Raw genomic sequence first — 17,541 nt, forward strand, 5'->3', positions numbered from 1 at the left:
GAACTGTGTAGCAAAACTTAGGAGGCAGCAGCAGCATTTTTCAGACTAGCAGCATAAGCATGAATAAATGAAAGTATAGTGGTAATTAATTGTTCAAACAGCATATAGATAAAGTTTCTATGATGTCTTTATCTTATGTTAACGAATATCTTGACTCATTCTACATCTCTGAAGGTTGTGCTTCTTGATGAAATTTCAGACCAGGATGAATTAATGGATGTAATTTCCATGCTGACTCGAAATTTACTCTCTACTTGAGAGAGAACAATTTATTGACATGCAAGATCTTTAATAAACTTCTCTCAGGAACCAAATGCCTTGCATATATAAAAAATGAGTCACGAGGACACCATTTAAATCACCTATAAGTTATTTCAGGTGATTGAATAGGAACTGCTGCTTACAGTGCTAATACCATGGACTTTGATGCTCTTCTTACAAAATAATTATTTATACTTAAAATGGATAATTATTTTCCCTCTTTCAAAATTCCTATATTTATGTTCACATAAAGATATCAGATAAATCAGCCACCTGAGTATTGGCGGGAAAACCATAGCATTTATAGGGTGTGGAGGAAATGCCTACCCTTCAACCCTGAACAACTGGACCCCTCTATGGTTCACAACCGTAGTTGTAACTTGGAGCTTGCCCCACACAAGTTTGAACATCTTTGACTGTCAACAATGGAAACAAATGTAAGGAAAATTCCACTGCCTGGTAAAAGCCAGGAAAGACTGCATTCTGATACAGCAGGTTGTCACTTAAAAGATAACTTAAATGAGTCGGAGCATCTGAAAATACCCAAGACTGACAGCAGATGGAAACTTAGACTCAAGACAGAAAAGATAAGTAACATAGTGATGCACAGTATAGATTCTCTCATTCAACCGGGTAAACTCAAAATTTTGACAGATTTTGATAACTGGATTTCAAGAAATGAGAAACACTGATCAAGAACCAATGGAATCATAAGGATACAGATTTTATAACAGAATACCAGGGAAAAGAGCAATGAAGCAATGGCTGCAATTTGATACAGGATTTGTGGTCAACCCCAAAATGATAAATTATGTATCAGAATTCAAAGCACAATCTCCTAGGTTCTCAACATTAACTATAAAAGCGGCAAATAGAACATACACGATAATAAATGCCTATGCCCCAACTAATGACAAAAAAAAAAAAAAAAAAAAAAAAAAAAAAAAAAAAAAAAAAAAAAAAAAAAAAAAAAAAAAAAAATAATAATAATAATAATAGAAAAGGACACAGAGAAGATGTGGGTGGGTTTTGGGAGCTATTTGATCACACAGCAACAAACATCAACAAAAATCATTCCAAAATATTAATTGGAGACTTTAATGTCCAATTAGGAAGGGAAAAGAGATACAGAGATGTAATAGAGAAATGGCCAGCACAATGAAGAACAATCCAGAATGGCATGAGATTGGTGGAATTCTGTAGAGTCCATGACATGATCTCAAAATCAACATACTTCATGAGAATACCAAATAAACTTAAAACCTGGAAACACCCAGACTGGACAAAAGGAGAATGGCAGGTGGAGCATGTCTGCTTGGGTAAGAACTACCACAAAGAAATCTACAATATGAAAGTCCTGAGAGGAACAGACACCAGATCAGATCATTACTTAATAAAAATAAAAATTAAATTCATCCCACTGAGAAAGAAAATCCCACCCAAAATAGAAGAGAACCATTGACCCTCATAAATTGATAAATAACAAGGAATATGAAGAATAAGTAGCCCCAATAAATCCTAGGAAAAACACCAGTGGTGAAATGACAAATGTGATAAAACAGTGGAATATAGACACCACACCTGGTTAAGGTATCAGAGTCAAAAAACAGAAGAATCTTACTTGGAACTCACAAAACAAAGAAAGATGACTCAAAAAACTTTAAGGAGGGTTAAACATCAATATCAAAAAGATATACTTTCTATGATAGAAACAAATAGTAAGAAGACAAACTCATGAGATTACTGCAAAACATTTAGTAGACAACTCCCAAGATATGATCCCCCGACACTAATGCTAAAAGATAAAAAGAATAAGATGGCCCATAGTGATAAAAGAAATTCAGAAATTTTAGCAGAAACATTTAATGAACTACTAAATTTTGAGGATCCTCCTGAGCTTCTTGAAATAAACACAGAAACTCCAATAAAAACCCCACCATAAAATATAAAACCACCAACAATTCAGGAAGTCCATAAAGCTTGGAGTGAGCTCAAGAACTACAAAGCAAGTGAAGATCAAACATTTGCAGAACTCTGGAAATACACAGCAGAACCCGTGAAGATATCATTACATCATTGCATAGTTAAAATCTGGATTGGAGAAGAGCTACCAAAACATTGGACTGCAGCTAACATACACCCATTACACGAAAAAGGTGAAAAATCAAATCCAGACAACTATAGAGGGAAATTGGATTGCACATATAAAATATTGTCAAGAATTCTCTACAATCACTGTAAAGATCATCTTGAAAATAAGCTAGGAGAGTATCAAGGAGGATTTGGACCCTGGAGAAGCTGCCCAGAACAGATCATCACATTAAAATTAGTAATGGATGCCTACAAAAGGAGACAGAAGGAACTAGTCATAACCTTTGTAGACTTCAAAAAATCTTATGATTGCATCCACACATCTTCTGTGTTGGACATATTAAGAAATTTTGGACTTCATCCAAAATTAATAAAACATGATAAAACTAACCCTTACAAATGCCAAGTCCAAAGTAAAATTCAGGAGAGAACCATCTGAGCCATTTATGATTGAAACAGGGTTAAGACAAGGAGTGCTCTTGAACACTTGATGAGAGGATGGTACAAAGAGAATCCTAAAAACATAACAATTGGAACCAAGAAAGATGACATAAACCTAAATTGTTTGAGATTCACAGATGACTTAGCATTACTAGCTAATAATGTACAAGAAGCTAGAAATCAAATAATGAGCCTGCAAAATATAGCACAAAAGTAGGACTCCAGATATAAAAGACGGAGATGATGGTAACAGATCCACTAGTAATAGACCACGTAACACTAGACAACAGAAAAATTAAAATAGTGAAGCAATCTTGGAGAGATAACACACAACTTGGATGTAAAACCTGCTTGGAAACAGAGAACCAATAAAATGATAAAAACTCAAAAACTAGCATGGTCCACATACAATAAGAAATGTCTGTCAATTCAAAGAAAATTAAAACACTGCAAGATGGTGGTTCAGCCAGAGGTAACATACAGAAGTGAGACTCTTTTTAAAGTCACTCAGGGAAACAGAGTCAACAAAGTACTAAAAGTAGAGAGAAGAATAGTTAGAACATGCATAAATAGAAAATACCAGAAGGAAGGACAATGGCGGTTAGTGCCGAATGAAGTAGTGTACAGGGAACTGGAGCCCATCACAGATACTATACGTAAAAAGAAGATTTCTTTCTATGGCCACATAATGAGGACACCAGAAACCAGATTAGCAAGAAAAATTATGCAGAAACTGTGGAATCTGGAGCAACAAGTAGGATGGATCAAGGAAATTAAAGAGGATATGGGAGAACAAGATATAACCTCGGATCATCAGCAATAAAGACGGAAAATCTCAAGAAACTGAAAGACAAGAAAATAAGATTTAAACCAAAAGTAGACAAACAACACACAATGAAAAGGGCATTTACAGATGAAGAAAGATCAGAACAAATGAAAAGATACTGGGCAGTTAAGAAAGAATGAAACATCTGCTTACTGAAGAAGAGGACCAGGAAATGATTGACTAAAGTGGTCCAATGAGGCCGTAAAAGCAAATAATAATAGTGGTAGTTATGTGTGTTGAGTAAACCATTTGTCTTCCATTATTGTGTTGATAAATACGATTAAATAATTGTCTGTGTTTAATATCATATAAATAATACTATTAAATAGCAGTAAATCCAGGATGGAATGTAACAATATTCTGAAAAGGAAAGTTGCTACTCACCGAATAGCAGATATGCTGAGTTGCAGATAGGCGCAACAAAAAGACTGTCACAATATAAACTTTTGGCCAACAAGGCCTTTGTTGAAAATAGATGACAGACACACACACACACACACACACACACACACACACACACACACACACACACACACTTTGTGTGTGTGTTTGTGTTTGTTTGTGTGCCTATCAACATGCCAACGCTTTCGCTTGGTAAGTTACATCATCTTTGTTTTTTATATATTTTGTGTGTCTGTCTGTCTGTCTGTCTGTTGTCTATTTTCAACGAAGGCGTTGTTGGCCAAAAGCTTATAGTGTGACAGTCTTTTTGTTGTGCCTATGTGCAGCTCAGCATCTCCACCATGCAGTGAGTAGCAACTTTCTTTTTCAAAATAAAGATGTTATTAATGCAGCACTTGTTGTTAGTTTTCTAGGACACAAAATCAAATTATAATACTTTCTGCAGTCTACTTATGTGTACTGCAACTTATTCCACATTACTGATGCTTCTTAATATTGTCTGATACATGAAAAATGATACTGTGTGTGTTTTTATGAAAAATGACCAACACATACTGAAACATAGGTAATTCTTTTTGATATCCCATTTGTAATCATTCTAAGATTCATAGCTAATGTAGAAAAAAAAAAAAAAAAAAGAAAAAACTACTCACCAATTGGCAGCAGGGGACACACATACAAAAGGGTTTAACTTTTACAAACTTTTGGAGCCAGTGGCTCCTTCTTCTGGCAGAAGAGTTGAAGGGGAGGGGAGAGGCATCAAGAAAAAGGACCGGAGAGTTTTAGGGAAAGGAGCGCAGTTCAGAAAAGTCACACAGAATGCCATGTCAGGGGAGACATACTGGATGGGATGAGAAGGAATGATGGATTGTTGGGGACTGCACTGAATGAGATTTTAAAATCTGCAAGCTTAAAGGTGGAAGACACGGTGAAGACAGAGATTACTACTAAAACACTGTGCACAAGTTAATAAGAGTGAAAAGCTAAGTGCATTGTATGTAACAGAGGTGTGAGGAGCGGTGGCAAAAAATAGACACGTCAGAAAATGAAAGCTGTCAAAACCTAAATGGAGTGAAGAAAGGAGAAATTACTGTGAAGAAATACTGAGACAGAAGGAATTAACATAAATTAAGGCCAGGTGGATGGTGAGAACCAAGGACATGTTGTAGTGTTAGTTCCCACCGGCGAAGTTCTGAGAAACTGATGTCTGGGGGAAGAACCCAGATGGCAATTATGGTGAAATAGGCACTGAGGTCATGGTTGTCATGTTGTACAGCATGCTCTGCAACAGGATATTTTCTGTTGCCTGTGTACTCCCTCTGCCTTTGCTCATTCATCCTGACTGATAACTGGGTGGTAGTCATGCCAATATAAAAGGCTGAACAGTGTTTACATAACAGCTAGTATATGACAAGTGTTGTTTCACAGGTTGCTCTCCCTTTGATAGTATATGTTTTGCCAGTTACAGAGCTGGAATAGATGGTGGTAGGAGGGTACATAAGGTGAGTCTTGCAGTGGAGACGGGCACAGGGGTTGGAGCCGTAGGGTAGGGAGATGGGTGAAGAAGGAGCATAGAGTCTTACAAGAATATTGTGGAGTGCACAAAATCTCATACAGGGTGGCTCTCATTTCAGGGCATGATTTTAGGAAGTCATGGCCTTGTCGAAGAAACTGATTAATATATTCAAGTCCAGTATAATACCTTTGACAAGGCCATGACTTCCTAAGATCATGCCCTTAAATGAGATCCATTCTGTCTGAGATTTTGCCCACCACACCTAGAATAGCTTTTCATCATCTTCCCAATCTCTGCAATATCCTTGCCAGACCCTACGCTCCTTCTGCACCCATCTATGGCTCCTACCCCCGTGATCCTCCCCACTGCAAGATCTGCCCTATGCACCCTCCTACCACCAACTATTCCAGCCCTGTAACTGGTGAAACACATACTATCAAAGCGAGAGCCATCTGTGAAATGACACGTCTTATACCAGATTTTATGTAAACACTGTTTGGCGTTTTGTATCAGCATGACTACCACCCAGTTATCAGTCAGGATGAATGGGCGTGGGCAGAGGGTGTATAGAAGCAACACACAATATCCTGTTGCAGAGCATGCTATACAATATGACAGTCATGACCTCGGTGCCTGTTTCACCACACGCACCATATGGATTCTTCCCCCAGATACCAGTTTCTCAGAACTCTGCAGGTGGGAACTAGCACCACAATATGTCCTTGGTTCTCACCATCCACCTGGCCTTAATTTACATTAATTCCTTCTGTCTCAGCAGTTCTTCACAGTAACTATTCCTTTCTTCATTCCATTATATTTTTGACAGCTTTCATTTTCTGACTTGTCTACTTTTCACTGCCTATCCTCACACCTCTGTTATATGCAATGAACTTAGCTTTCCACTTATATCAACTCATGCACGATGTTTTAAAAGTAATCTCTGTCATGGATATTATCCTGCCTTCCACCTTTAAGCTCACAGATTTTCAAATCTCATCCATTGCAGTCCCCAATAATCCATCTTTCCTTCTCAACCCATCCAGTAAGTCTCCCCTGACCCGGAGTTCTGTGTGACTTTTCTGAAATGGTACTTTTCCTGCACCACTCTTCCATTCCCTTCAACTCTTCTGCCAGAAGAAGGAGCCACTGGCTCCAAAAGCTTGTAAAAGTTAAACCCTTTTATATGTGTGTTCCCCTGCTGCCACTTGGTGAGTAGATTTTCTATCCATTTACATTATATTATCGATAATTGATTATTTTCATTGTTATAATGTTCATAGCTGATTGATATACTTGATAAATTGCAGGTTTTACAACTTGCTGCAGATGTACTGTCAAAGGTGCCAAATCCAATTGACTATGAAGCCACAGACAAACTCATTGGTGCAGAAAAAACTCCACTGGATGTAGTTCTTTTACAAGAAGTAAGTATGTTTTCACTTTGCTGCTCTGAAAAATATGTTCTTAAAGAAATACTTGTTATGACCAGTGAGCTGAAATACCTTATTATCTGGCTGTGAACATGTCAGGGAAACTTTTTATTACTACTTGATACACACATGAAATTTCTTTCTGGCATACATTTGTCTCTATTGTAGATGTATCAATCACATCTAATAACTTTGATATCAAATACAGTTTAGTTCAGGGTTAATCTATAATTACTGTTTTATTTTATTCCTGACAAACTTTTACTTAGGTTGGCATTATTACTATGTTTCCTAAAATGATGATGTTAAAGATATTGTATTTTGCCATTAATAAAAGAAATATTCGGCTCCAGATAATCCAAGATGCCAAATGAAGCATATGCAGTGGCTGTTAAAATTGTGTTATTAAATCTGTAGGTATTTAAATATTTGTACTATGTTATGCATCAACCTGTGTTTGGTGTAAGATTTTCATATATTTGATAATGATTGATTTACATATGTATTTGTTTCATAAACCACTAGTTTATAATTTTATATCATATATATACTTTGCACTATTGCAGATATCAAGATATAATGTGCTATTGGTTTCAATCCGACAATCTCTTGAGGATTTACAGAAAGGCATTCAGGGTTTAGTGGTAATGTCAGCTACTCTTGAGGATATTTTTGTCTGTATTTATGAAGGCAGAGTTCCTACTGAATGGTTAAAAGGTGAGAAATATAGCATTTTTATGATACGTAGTCTATAATTTGTTTTCTGAGTTTCTCCACAGACTTTATTTCTGCTTGTTAAAGACTGAAATGTACCTGGCACAAAAGTACTAGAAAAAGATGCATAGCAAAAGTCACACATATAGAACATATGGAACAATAAGGTATAATTAACGTAGCAGTGATACTTCCTGTCAGTAATGTCAGTAAGGTTCAATATTAAAGAAACCATAGCTGAAAGTGCTTAAGTTTATCAAATGTTTGTATTCAATTTTTCCAGTAATTAATGTTTCAAGGTGAAGTGGGCAATGAAGAGTTACTCACAATGCTGTAAATATGAGTATTTGTAGAAACAGAAATATGTGGCAAAAGATGAAATAAAAAGAATGTATGTGGTCACATCTTAAGAATGATTGCACGTGTGTGTGTGTGTGTGTGTGTGTGTGTGTGTGTGTGTGTGTGTGTGTGTGAATGCATACACACACATTCATGTGCACGTGCATTAGAAGAAATTTGTTTAATAAACACTGTCAAAATAAAGTGTGATCAAGAGTTCACCAAGGCACAGTATTGTTTTTCTTTACACTAAAGACTATTTCATCAGGAGACAAAGGTGGTCAACAGTAGAGAGGAAGTATAGGGAAACTATTCTGTTTTTATTACTGGATGCATTGCCATTTGCTTGTGTAATTTAAAATGACTACTGCTAAATGATAATATCATTATTATTATTGGCCTTGTTTAACTTAGTGAATATTAATAATCTTTTGTTTCCTAAGATTGTCCTTTAAATTATTTTGCAACTTGGGAAAGTAGTGTAAAATTTGAACAACAGTGAGAATGGTTCTTACAATATTTGTGCTTGTATTTTATCCTGTCAATATACATTCTCACAGCTTACCCATCCCTGAAGCTACTGGGTTCATGGTCACGGGATTTGGTTCTCAGAGTGGAACATTTTGCGCAGTGGGCAGAAACTACACATCCACCTGTGCTGTTCTGGTTGGCAGCTTACACTTTTCCCACAGGATTCCTGACAGCAGTGTTGCAGGTATTCACACGTCTAATACATAAGTAAAATTTGAGGATTTCAGAAAAATACTATTTTGCTTATATATTTTTTGAAATAAGACATAATGAAGTTATCAGTGTTGGCCAAAATTGAATCTTTTGTTTTATGTTAGATCGTATTCAATACTTTAGCATAGAGGTTTTTTGTTATTTTCAATGCAAGTGCAGGCTACAGCAATATCATCTGTGTTAAGGCTGCTTTAGAAAAATGTGGTTATGTAATTACAGTTGAGTGTGCAGGAAATGCTGAGTCAGGTTATTGAATGCGCACTTTGCATCTGGAAATAGTGATCAGAATTTTGGACAGAGTGCAACAGCCACTGAAATGTTGTTCTTAAGACTCAATTTCCAACCTTATTTAGATGTAACAAACAATTTTAAATGATTTGTCTGACCATTTTGAAAATTATGTGTGACAAGGTATTAGGTTGATGTCATTACAGAAAAATAAGCTGACAGTGTTGATTAAAAATTTAACTGTCTTGCGAACATATTCTTTCAATACTTTGTGATACCAATACTGGTGATACCAATGATTGTCAAATTAAATAGAATCCATGGGAAAGTGGGAATTTGGTAGGGAGACTATCACTGTTAGGTCCAAATGTTTTTAAATATTAATATTGACTACCTACAATGTTACATAATATACAACAAAAACTGCAAATGAGAGTCAAATGAAATAGCAATTGTGTATAATGTAAAAATTTGCCATTGTTTGAAACTAGCCCTTTCTCTCTCTCTCTCTCTGTCTTATAAATATACAAAATTCATTACGGTAAAATCATATACATAGTTGCAAATTTCATCAGACTTTTTTCCAAAGCCATGTAGCATTAGTATCTTATGGGGGTCATTCTATTTTGAGTTCAAACTTCAGCTGTTACATTGGTTAATATATTTTTTACAGACTTCTGCTCGCCGTTCGAATATTTCTATTGATTCCTTATCATGGGATTTCACAATATTTGCCCCGGATGAACGCTCAGGCCTCCAGCCACCTGCTGATGGTGTATATGTTAGAAGTGTATACTTAGAAGGTGCTGGATGGGACTGGAGAAAGATGTGCCTTATAGAACCACAACCAATGCAGCTTGTGTGCCCAATGCCAGTTATCCACTTCAAACCAATGGAACATCTGAAGAAGAAAAGCAGAGGTTTGACATTCTGTCTTTTTGAAATTTATAGAATATGGTACATGTCCTAATATTCTTTTTGCAGAATAACATCTTTTATTTATTAACAGCGTTTAAGAGATCATTTGCTATGTTGATAGATGGACATCATCAAAAAAGTTGTTCCGTATGTACAGTTGTACAAACAAAACAAAATACACACTCAAATTGAATGACCAAAAAAAACACACTTGCCAAATGTAAAAATCAGAACTGAGCAATGAAAATTTCATCTTTTTATTTCTTCTCAAAAGCTAAATACAAAGCTATAGGGCATATCTGACAAAAGAAAAATTATTTCCTTGTTATTAGAATCAGGTAGTTGGAGGAATAAAAACCATATAGTCCCTGTGATGATGATGATGATGATGATGATCAAGAAATGATTAGAGCAAAATAATAGAAAAATCTGGAATGATAGATAATGAGTCATGTACTTCATAAAAGAACTAATTGTATGCTATGAAAGAAAATTGAGAATATGAAGTAATAGTGAACATGAGCAAATAATATGGAAAAATATGATGGTTTATTTAGTAAATATTGTTCATTTTGAGGTTTTTTCCTTGCTTTCAATGTATATTTACTAACTATAGATTTCTTGATGCTACATAAGTTAGTTAACTTTTGCAACACATACGTACTTGGTGAATACTTGTAAACTTGTAAAAGTGGTTCCTAGCATTGCCTGTTTCATTCACAAATGCATATAGAATGATTGTATAGGACAATGATGTTGGTAGTTGCCAAACTATGAATCCAAAAGTGTGGGTTCAATCCTTGGTTGGTCCTAGAATTTATATATATCATTTATTTCTCTTTTCACTTCTGACAATATTTATTAATGTGAAAATGATATGTTGCACTGTGGTTCTATGTCTGTTTTAAACTGTAGATTCACACTTTGACTGGGTAAGTCAGGTTAGTTGTTAGAGGAAGGCATTGTCATACCACCTCCAACAGGACCATGCCTAGTAAAGCACTGTGGTGTTGAAGCCACCCATGGATTGATGACAGCTTTACCTTTATATAGGACAAGTTTAAACTTTGCAATTGACAGTATTCAAGCATGGACCTCTGCCTTTCACAGGCAGTGTAGTACCAACTATGTCATCTGAACACTCCTGATGAACTGGAAGCTCCAACTTGCTATGGGCTCCTCCCATTTCTAATCTCTGGAGAGGTTCTTTCACAGTGCTCTTAAACAAGCACTTTTGTAAGATAGTTTTATCAGGGGTTAGTGCTTGCCATGTCCATGGTATTTTCAGTAAAGCCACGCATGTCCACCCCCCTTTCCCTGGTTGTTCTAAATGGCAAGCATCTCAGGGAGTTCAGCATTTCTTTCCTTGGTGTGCGCTTGGTGAACCCAGGTTTCCTGAGCTGGGGACTGGTGAGTATTGCCAGTCCTATGTAACCATGAGTTCTGGGCATGCTTCAGTGTGTGTTGCGGTTGTGGACTGTTGTGTGTTAAAGGAAAAACATATCTTGGATTAACTGCCAGGATTGCAAGAATGGTAAAAACCTCTTAAAAACAAAACCCCTCAATCTCAAACTGTGCTGTGCACCAGTGAGATGCATGGCTATTGAGGTGGAACACTCATCAGTGGACAACCTGTAGGGAACCTAACACTCCTGAGAAGTACAAGGCATATCAAGCCATGTGGGACTCGTCCGTAGCCGCATGTGGGACAAAGATGGAATCGGTCCTCAAGCTTATCCTTTTCAATTCCCAGCAGACTGGGTGTATTGCTGGTGGATATCAGTGCCATCCTACCAAGAGGACTCTTGGTGCCAGTCTTTCCGATACATGTATTAATTCAAATACTTATGTCCCAGGTAACAATATGCATGCTGCTAGATATAAAGTGTTTTTAAAAGTTAAAGGAAAGAGGGCAGCTTTGAGAAAGTTTTGCCTTTCTATTTTCAAAAGGGTTTAGAGGGCATTGCTGGCACTTTAAAATCTGTCAAAGTGAAATGAGAAACTGCTGGTTGAAACTTCCAGTTCCCAACAAGCAACAAACCTCCAGAAAGCAAAATGCCTTGGGAAATGGAAACAGAGCTACACAACTCCACAGCAAAGGTGTGATGTTGTGCAGGCATATTGTAGATATTCTCAAAGAGGAACTGGAAGATGAGTGGGCTCAAGAAAATGTCATGGATGTGCAAAATATAATGAAATGGGTAGACAGTGAACTGGTCAAAGTTGCTTTACCCTTACACTTAATAGCACAACAGTTCTGGACCATATCAAGGCAGGCTTAGTCCACAGTTATAAATGCCAATACTTTCAACACACCTCTCTAGCATGTAATGGTGGAGCCACTTGTGGTAAATGGTAAAGCTGCCTGTGACAGCTTCATTTGTTCATTTACCCTGAAGTGTGTAAACTGCTCTGGAAATCACCATGACTGGAGTAAAGACTGCAGCATGTATCTTGAAGAAAGGAAGGTCAGAAAAACAAAACTGATCCCACATGGTGAGAACTAAAAGATCTATAAGGCAATGCAGCCTCCCACTTTCACTACTTCTTTTGCATCAGCTCTTAAAAAGGGAGTTAGAAAGATGATTCCTCTGCACAAGCAGAGATTGCTAATATCAGCACTACTACCTGCATTTGCAAGTGCAGTTGTGATGGTGGTGTTAATACACAGCCTGTAGCTCCCCCTAGTACATCAGAAGAGGCCACAGTTGCTGACATTGTAGAGACTCCAGCATCCCAACTGGCAGACTGCAGTAAGCAAGCCAGCACTGTCAGTGCCACTGCCATGAATGTTACTCTAAAGTCTCCAAAATGGAAGCATCAACATTAGAAGAAGGCGGATCATAAGCCATGAGACCATGTAGACCACTCAATATCTGAAAGTTCTAATGATTTGTATTTGGAGACAATAGAGTATGAAATCTGCCTGGGGAACCATCTAGCTACCTGACTGAGCCTCCATTCATTGAAGGATCTCCACCCTGACAGAGAGACAGTGTGAAAGAAAATCCTCAACAATAAAATGTTCCCCTTAGTACAGTGGGGAATCAGTAGATCCACTCCTAGTGCAGGAATGTCCCTGTGCTTGTATTTACAGGAAACATATTTTAAACTTACCGACACCCCTGGGCTACAGCACTATACCCTCCACTGCAAGGGTGAGGTGATTGGGGAAATAGCCAAGTGATGAGTAGCTACATTTGTGAATAACACACACAATTCTCCTGCTCTATCCTTGGCTACTGACTTGCAAGCAGTTGCAGTTAAAACTCATGTAGGTCAAAGGATCACTATATGCTCACTTCATTTACCTCCACAGGACATGATAGATTTGAGGCTCTCACAGATCTTACAGACCTACTTCCTTCATTATTTCTCCTATTGAGAGACTTTGGTGCCCGTAATGCATGATGGGGATCCCGTTATACTTGCCAATTTTGGAGAAGCTCATGGTATCTCAGGAGCTGTGCATCCTTGACACAGGTGATCCCACACATTTCAACACAGTTACCAGGTCATCCTCATCTGTTGAACACTCTTTCTGCTCCATAACCCTCGCATATTCTCTCCACTGTGAGATTACTGATGACGATCATTCCAGTGGCCATTTACTACTGTGGATCCACCTATCAAATAGAGCAGTACTTGAAAGGAAGCCATCAAGACAGATGATCAGCAGAGCTAATGGACACTGTTCCGCCAATTCACTGCATTTGAACGCCATGTCAGCTTTCAGGAATGGGTGGACCATATGACACATGTGATCCACCTTGCTGCCAACTTATCCATCCTGAAGGCATATGGTCATCCTCTATGGTAGCCTGTATATTGATAAACTGATGCATGCCACTCAGCAATTGGAGTCAGGTGTGTGGCTCTGTGAAGTGCCACCAAACAGCAGAAAACCTCACAGCCTTTTGAGTGGCAACAGCCAGAGTTTGATGTGGAATTGAGGAGAGCAATCAAAGGGAATGGCATGTTTTCCTAGTCTCTGTTCACTTGTTCTGTGAAGATACTGGAAGCCATCAGGAGGATTTCTGGTAAATGCAGCTGGTTGCCTATAGCAGTGCTGCTGAAGCTGGAGTGACTCCCAGTGGTGCTGAAGCTGGAGTGTCTCCAAACAATACATAGAGACATCGCCCAGAAAATGGCAGAGCACTCTGCAATGGCAACTGGTACTGCCAGCAAGGATCCAGAATTCTGCTACTACTGTGTGACTGTGGAGAAGGGTGAGTTGGGCTTTGGTCCAACAATTCTGAGTCCTACAACAGCCATTTCTCCATGTGGGTGCTGAACGTGGCACTGCCTGAGACTTGTAATATTGCATTTAGTTGTGACTAAATCCATACAGCATGATGCAAAACTTGCAAATGGCATCAAAGGAAAATCTCTTAGAATATTTTAATTCAATATGGTGGACAGGAAAATTTCCATTCTCATGGAGGGAGGCAATTTCAATACCTCTCCTCAAACCAGGAAAGGACTGCATGTGTGCTGGTAGTTGCTGAAGTGTCATTTTAATGCGCTGTGTAGAAAAAAACCTTGGAGCAAATGGTCAGCCATCATCTGGTCTGAATGTTAAGAGACCAATCAGCTCCTTAGCTACTCTTGGTCCAGGAAATATAGCCTGACCCTGCTAGAGATGGCTATCCAGCAGGTTTTCCTACATAAACAGCATTGTATATGGACATTTTTTGACATCAGTAAAGCATATGACGATACTTGGAGGCACAATATTCTCAGTTAGCTTCACCATTTCATGCCCACATCTCCATATTCATTTGGTCCTTCGTATCAAATCACCTGTTCAGGTATGGGCCAAATTGGTGACAGTTTCAAGCTGGAGAATGGTGTTCCCCAGGGAAGTGTTCCATGTGTCACCCTCTTTATCATAGCCATAAACAGTATAACATCTAATGCAAGGAATCTTATGCAGTGGTCCTTATTTGTAATTGCAGTTTTCTGTTCCTCTACCGACACTCCAACAGCTACTCACAAATTACAACTTACAGTGAATTTGTTTTGTGTGTGTGTGTGTTTTAATTTTAGTCATTCTCATCATATCATCACATTTTTTATTTACCTGGCTTGCATATGGACAACACCATTCTACGTTGTAAAGGTTCAGTGAGATTTCTGGGCCTCATTTTTTTATTCCAAACTGTTGAGATTTTACACCTGAAGAACTTGATTGCCAGGACCCAGAAATCACTGAACACCTCATCTGAATGTGCCTTAGCCACAGATCTGGGGTGAGCAGATAGGGCATGTCTGCTTCAGTTTTATAGAGCCTTCGTGCAATAGTGACTGGGCTGTGGATCACAGTTTGTGGATCAGTGAGACCTCACTATCCACACTGATGGGATCAGGCTGGCCATGGGTGATAACAGAACAGCCACATCCACAGTCTCTCTGCTGAGGATGGGGAACAGCCACTCACTATCCATTGGCAACTTCTAATGGTATAAGATCCTTGCTGCTCCCAATTCACCAACATACCACACTGTTGCTCATTCATCTATGGAACACCTTTTCTCCTAATGTTCATAAGCAACAAGCAACAATGCCGTTTGGGATCCATGTCAAGCATATGCTGGAATAGCTTGGGGTGGACCAAGTATGCACCCAAATCGATTGTTGGGACCAACTACCACCCTGCTTATTGCAGAAACCCAGAGAAATTTTAGATTTAATGCAGTGCAGAAGAGGCTGTTCTTCTGAATCTGTTTCTAATACAATATTTTTGACTTTTTAAATGAGCACTACAACTGCACAGTTCTATTCACAGATGAGTCTAAGAGAAGGAGGTGTCTTTTGCCAGGTACCAGGGTACATGAGTTTAAGGAAAATAAATTGGCAGATATAGCAGCAAAGGGGGCATATTGTGATGATCCAAAGTTCAGTGCACTATCCCCCTATATGCTGTCAGCTCACTGTTGAGATGTAGAGTCATGTGTAGATAGGAAGAATAGTGGCTGGGAGTGACAGACAATAAGCTGTGTGTCAAGGTCTACAACTCATCCATGCGAATAGGATGATGTCCTTCTTACTTGTCCTTCTATAGGACACAAACATATAACACATGGGTTCTTGTTCTATTGGACACACACTATGACACCTGGCTTCTCGCTCTGGTGAGACAGTCCTCCAGTGTGTTGTGCTTGTGGCATATGGACCACAGTGCACCATATTTTAGCTGACAGTGTTCTATATTCATATGAGAAGGCAGAAGCTCATTTACTAACAGATTTACTCTCTGTTTTAACTGACAATCAGGTCAGTGTACTTTTAAGGTTTGTGACATGTCAGACGTGTTCCCTAAACTTTTAGGGAGAACTTTTTAATGTGTTCTCAGGGTGGCTGTTTCATCAATGTTTTTTGTTGGTGATCAGCCAATCACATTTCCATGTACGATTATTTTAGCTGTCTTCTTGTGATACTTGTGTTTAATTACCAGTATGTGACCATTTCATCTGCCTGTATGGTATCCTGAAAGCTGTGTAATGTGTAGGTGACTATGAGTGCGGTTGGAGATAGTGAGTATAGCTCTTTAGGATTTGCTCCTCTTTGTTTCATGAATATTTGAATCTCTTTAACCAAATTTTATCTACTAATTTTTGTAAAGGTGCTGATAAATGCACCAATGATGTCTATAAATCACAAACACAACAAAGTAAGGTGTACTGTGAGGAGTTTGGGTTATCTGAAGCCTCCAAGTTGTTACTGAGAATGGAGCCTCTTATACTGGTCAAAGTGTATCCTGTGATGATTATGTGAAAGAAGTTAAAAATTTGCGTTAGAATATGATCTGATGCCAGATCACAACGTGTCATTAGTGTTGTGTTACATTACAAATACATCACCTGCGCATGCCTGACAGACCATCTCAAACTTTCAACTTGTCAAAGGAATATCTTTGCCAAGAAACCTTGAATTTATACATTAACTGTGGTATGAAAGGCACGGATCTGAGTTCAAAATCAAGTCTGCAAAAAAGTTTCAACTTGTGCCATAGAGCCAACACAGCTTATAGAGTGCATTCCATAAGGAATGCGACCAATTTTTTTCTGATGCTACAGTACACCACAGTGCACAGTGTGTTGTAACTGGCTGGGCTAAGTGGAGGGGAGTGTTAGCTCAAAAAAAAAAAAAAAAAAAAAAAACAACGCTCTTTGTGTCATTCGGCTGCGAGCTGCTGGAGAGTCAGGACGTGCGTTTCTGTCAACCCCATTTTGAGTTTATGTAACACGGCACAATGGATCATTCTGTCGAGCAACGGTACGCTATCAAATTTTGCGTTAAACTTGGGAAGTCTGCCACCGAAACGTTTCCATTACTTCAGCATGCCTTTGGGACTGGTTGCTTGTCCAAATCACAAGTTTTCTGATGGCACAAGTCGTCCATGGAGGGCCAAGAGGAGATCACCGACAAACCTCGCAGAAGACAGCTATCACCCGCACGAGTCGACTAAAATGTGACGCATGTGCGCGATTGTTTGAACTCTGACAGAGGGCTGAGCCTTCAATTGGTTGCACAAACTCTAAACATGTCAAAAACAACAATTTTCCGCATTGTGACCAAAGATTTGAACATGAGAAAGGTGTGTGCCAAAGTTATCCCAAAAGTATTGA

The 17,541-nt window shown here is 38.4% G+C and overlaps 1 protein-coding gene across 1 annotated transcript in view; it reads left to right on the top strand.

The window, feature by feature from the left end:
• Positions 1–17,541, top strand: part of LOC124802831 (dynein axonemal heavy chain 2) — a 1,031,222-nt gene that overhangs the window by 1,003,329 nt on the left and 10,352 nt on the right. The window contains 4 exon segments of the mRNA XM_047263843.1: positions 6,845–6,961; positions 7,534–7,684; positions 8,581–8,735; positions 9,666–9,912. Of these exon segments, the coding sequence (XP_047119799.1) occupies positions 6,845–6,961; positions 7,534–7,684; positions 8,581–8,735; positions 9,666–9,912 (670 nt within the window).

This window comes from Schistocerca piceifrons, chromosome 6, assembly GCF_021461385.2.
Source record: "Schistocerca piceifrons isolate TAMUIC-IGC-003096 chromosome 6, iqSchPice1.1, whole genome shotgun sequence".
NCBI classification, from domain to species: Eukaryota; Metazoa; Arthropoda; class Insecta; order Orthoptera; family Acrididae; genus Schistocerca; species Schistocerca piceifrons.